The 4,988-nt window shown below is 30.2% G+C and overlaps 1 protein-coding gene across 5 annotated transcripts in view; it reads right to left on the bottom strand.

Moving 5' to 3' along the window:
• Positions 1-3,307, bottom strand: part of LOC110023306 — a 20,761-nt gene extending 17,454 nt beyond the window's left edge. For 2 of the 5 annotated variants that reach the window (XM_020722666.1, XM_020722656.1), the window contains exon 1: positions 3,155-3,307. Coding sequence is in view for 3 of the 5 variants with exons in the window: in XM_020722634.1 (XP_020578293.1) it covers positions 3,047-3,117 (71 nt within the window). In the remaining 2 variants the exon portion in view is untranslated. The other 3 variants (XM_020722634.1, XM_020722641.1, XM_020722649.1) reach the window with 3 other exon arrangements.
• Positions 3,308-4,988: the final 1,681 nt, after the last annotated feature.

Genomic DNA, 4,988 nt, shown 5'->3' with positions numbered 1-4,988 from the left:
TATATATATTATTATAGAATGAATTGTTGCACATATAAATATATAGGTATTAAATAACATAAGGAGTTTTTATAAACATTTGAATGATTTATATGTAAAACTCTAAGAAAATCTGTTATCACATATGCAAATTCATAAAAATTGTGTGTATGCACATAAATCTTGAAATATCAATTTGAAAAGAATCATCAAAAGGGGTTATCCAAAGAACCAAGAAATTCTCCTCGATTGCAACTAACCAAATAATAACCCATCGAAAAGCACTATAAAGTGTGTTATCCAAGAGGAGAAAAACAACTTTCTTACTCCTTAAAGAATTGAAAAATAAACATAATGGCTCATGATTACGGGCTGAAATTTAATAGATCTTGGATAAGACTTATAAAGAATCTCAACAAAGTTTAAGCAAAATACATAAAAAAAAGGAACTTGGCCCAGTTTTTGTGGCAAACTAAGAAGCAAAAGATTCAAGATCAACCATTATGGGACTTTCACTGTATCTTTTAACAAATTCAACATGCTAATCCAATCATTTAATTCACAAAGATTATGAAACATATGCATTCAAGCCCCACAAAGCTCTTTGATAAAAGAGATACAAATAAAACAAATAAATGAGTGACTAACCTCAACCATATTTCCTGAATATTTTCAAACAATTTCAATCCATATATATTCACACAACAATTAAACTCTGCTTTCCACATTACTATAGCTCAGATTTTTTTAATACCACAACAAAAATATCACCAATAAAGCTGTTCATGCGTAAAAAAGGTTGTAAATATGAAAAGAAAATATAGTTCAATTGTTTGATATGCAAATACATAAGAAATCGTATGGTATACATTTTGATTTTCAAATGTTGGACTAACAATAGCACAAGATAGCAATGATTTACACAGGTTCATTTAGAAGAGCTTATTCAATTAGCTTGGTTTCAATAACATTTAGCAAAGTTTAAGAGAAGATCAAACACAAGTGAGCATCAAATAATCATTCCTTAGCAGCCCTTACAAATTTCATATGGCTATAATGTTGTTTTAATCAAATCTCAATCGTAAACGGCCAAAACCGATCACAATCATTGTCCCAAACCAAATTCCTAAATCTTATTATGACAACATAAACCACAAGCAAGCATCAAAACATTCTTTCCAAACATGAATATCATTTAAAACATATGGTTTAAAGCATATACTTCAAGCTTTAGATGAATGGAAGAAGAAGAAAAATCCAAACCGACCCTAAATGGTCTTAATCAAACACATTTTAGCATTAATTTCTAGGGATTATGATTTGCGATTATTGAAAGAAACCTAGAATTCAATGCTAGATGCTTTGAAACAGTAATCTAAAAGAAAAGCTAGCATTCTTGTAAATCAATTAATGAAAAGATATGATTTGATTCAAACATCTAAAGTAAAAAAAATAAATAAATCAACCAGAAAACATGAATCAAGAAAAGCAAAGTAAAGGATTAAGAATCCTAACCTAAAGTAATCCAAATCCTAAAGCATGTGATTCCCACATTAAAGATGTATAAAAAGATCCGTGAACAATTATGTTCAAGCAAATAAGGAAATAGGAACTTAAATGACTGATTGAAGTTTCTTGTTGTTTGATCGGAATAAAAGAAGAAAGAAATCCTTATAGCTCAAATGATCAGAAGAATGAGTAGATTCTCACGGCCTAAACGATCGGAGGAGTAAGAAAATCTCACCCCGAATGATCGGAGGAAGAGGAAGCTCTCGTGCGCATCTTGAGGAGCGGTAGAAATCTCATGAAAAGTGACAGGAGGAGACGGTTGAATGAATCATGAATGCTTTAGGTTTCAGCTAAGCAGGACCATGAAAAGACCTGGGTTTATGTGGCCATGAGTTAGGAAGGGGATCGTGTCGAGTTTGTAGTTAAACCAAACAATCAATCAAATGTCGTCATCTCAACAAAACAAATCTAATGGGCTGCTAAGTGGCGCTGAGGTGACGAGCAAAAAAAATAATAATTAATTGATTCAATTAGATATGAGAAGCAAGGTTTTGAAAACTAGAACGGACATCAAACCGGAAGAAGGAAAGGTTCAAGGTTCATCAGTTCGGGGGCTGAGCCGGATGACGTGATAAATGTAAATAATTATTTTTTAAATTTAGAAAATTATAAGCATAGCATAAATGATTCATTAATCATATTAAAGTATAAACTTAGACAAATATATAACATAAATAAAATATAAACAAAAAAACTTCAGAGTTTCACAAATATTTCATAAAATTTTACTTGAGATAAAAAAAAAGAAATAAGTAAATAACACTTAGCAATATAAATAAAACTAAAAAACTAAAAAAAAATTATTTAAAGATGACAAATTCAATGCATTCCAAAGAACTCTTAAGAAGGCATTCCAAAGAAGCGAAGAAGTATTAAATTGACCACAAAAAAGACACAAACTTGAGTTGCTTCAGCTTTTATTACTTAAAAATACGGCAATTTTCATACATACCACTCAATTTCAATGCATTTACATATCTACAACTAAACATTACTTTTTACATTTACACCACCCAAGACATTCATATCACATAACCAAAACAAAGAGGCATCATCAATAAAAAAATCTTCCGGACAAAGAGTTCTAGATCCAAAACAAGATGTAAACCCTAGCCAGGCCAAAAAATTATTAGAAGCCTTTATATGTTAAAAAACTAGAGAAAACAAGAAAATTAGCTGCGGTTTGCATCCGGTGCAGTGTAAAATAGAAAGTGAGAGGAATCTGTCGAAAGTGCTGATATATTTCTATAGAGCATAAAAATCTCTCTAACGTAAATACATAAGAATTATGTACAACTTCATCTATAACCTTGGCTAAGGCTTTTTACACCGATCCATTAAAAATATAATCAAACTTGACCAGGAAGAACTTTTACTTGCTCTGTTCTAGGTGGAAATGGACCGAATAAGTCCATAACCCAAACATCAAAAGAACTTGCACTAGAAATAGTCTGTAGTTTGTGAGAAGCTTGTAGCCGAAAGGGGGCGAATTTCTTACATTGCTTGAAGTGAAATAGCAATGAAAAGTTCTTCCTCGGCATATGGAGGAAAGAAGAAACGAAAAGCCATAACAAAATGCGAAGCCCAAAGGCCAGAAAATGCTTACAGTGGACGGGGAAGGTGTGGAGAAGAGAAGGGCTGAAAGAGAGCTTCGATCCTTACTCCCTAGAGCCTTCGTCTGTCCAGGGTTCTGCCGTTCGACTGTTGGAGAGCTTCCGACCGGTCGAACCGGGACGGGATGGGAGATTTGATGTAATCGGACCGGTTGGCTCCGATCTGATTTTTAAAACTTTGATGAGAAGAATTTTACATTTAAATTTTTATATAAATTTAATTTTATTATTATCATTCTATTTTTAAGAAATTTAATCATTTTATTTTATTTATTATTTCATTACAATTTTAAAATTATACTGATTGATTTATATATATATTTTTTAATTTCAAGCTATTTTAGGATTGAATTGGTTTTATTTAAAATTTATTTTATTAATTATTTTAATTTTATATGTAAATCTTTATTTACATTTGATTAAAATTGTTAAAATTTTCTATTGATAATTTATTTAATTTTTTAAAAAAGTTTAAATTTCTTTTATTATTATTATTATTTATTATTATTTAATTACAAATTTGTTAATGGTTTAATTTTATCTATGTTTAGTAAAAAAATAGTTAGAATTTTATGATTTGATTGGTTTTCTTTATTGATTTCAAATTGAATTTAAAATTTCTTGATAATAATGATTCATATTTTTAATTCCAACTTTAGCTATTTTTTTAATTAACTAATTTCTCATTTAAATTTCAATTATTAACTAAATTCCAAACAGGTTTGAGTTCATCTCGGACCAAAGGCGTGAATTAAGAACAAATATTAAGCCTGATTGAGAGAGTTTTGTAAAATAAGAAGGCACTTAAGTCGTAAAGTCAAGTTTCTAAGGATGAAAAGGTTATTTCGGGCATTTTAAACATGTATGAACTCAACTTGAACAAAAGGTTGAGGATTCAATGCCAAATACGTGAAATAACAATGAGTCAACAAATAATTCAATTTCTAATTGTTGTGGATCTCGTCATTAGTCTTCTAGGCAAAGTCATTGGGAAACCCTAAGGCTAAATCCTGAATTCTAGAGAAGAAAAATCCAACCCGACCCTAAATTGTCTTGATCAAACACATTTTAGCATTAATTTCTAAGGGTTATGATTTGTGATTATTGAAAGAAACCAAAAGTTCTATGATTGATGGTTCAAAAAATTAATCTAAAAAAAACTAGCATTCTTGTAAAGGAAAATTAGATACCCTAAACCCAATTCTAATGCATTTACTTATCCCACACCAAACTTTAATTTTTATAAGTTAAACACATTTTCCTATGTTTGAAAAGTTGTATGAAAAGGTGGATTACACTTTTTCCTATACGTAGGGCGCTTTTGTAAAAATTGAAGTTTGGGTGTGAGATAAGTAAATGTATAAGAATTGGGTGTTATATATATAAAAACTCATTCTTGTAAATCAATTAATGGTAATATATGACTTGATTCAAACATCTCAAGTAAAAAAAAAAAATCATAAGAAAATTAAAAATCAAGAAAAGCAAAGTAAAGGATTAAGGATCATAAACTAAAGTAATCCAGCCCATAAAGCATGCGATTCCCGCAGATCAGGGGCGGAACCAGCTTCTTTTGTATTGGAGACAACTGACCTCCTAGTCAATGGCAAGTGATATTCAAGAAGGGGCAAAACTAATATTTTTGAATGGGCAAAAGATGTATAAAAGGAATTATGAGTAATTATCAATTATTTTTGAGAAATTGTCCCCTAGATCCCCTGCTCACATTAAAGATGTATAAAATGAATTGTGAGCAATTATGTGGCAGAAAATAAAGAATTGGGACTTAGCTTTACATATTGAAATTTTTTTGCGGTTGATCGGAAG

This window comes from Phalaenopsis equestris, unplaced genomic scaffold (assembly GCF_001263595.1).
Source record: "Phalaenopsis equestris unplaced genomic scaffold, ASM126359v1 Scaffold000002, whole genome shotgun sequence".
In the NCBI taxonomy this organism is placed as follows: domain Eukaryota; kingdom Viridiplantae; phylum Streptophyta; class Magnoliopsida; order Asparagales; family Orchidaceae; genus Phalaenopsis; species Phalaenopsis equestris.
This window is presented reverse-complemented; position numbering and strand designations above follow the sequence as displayed.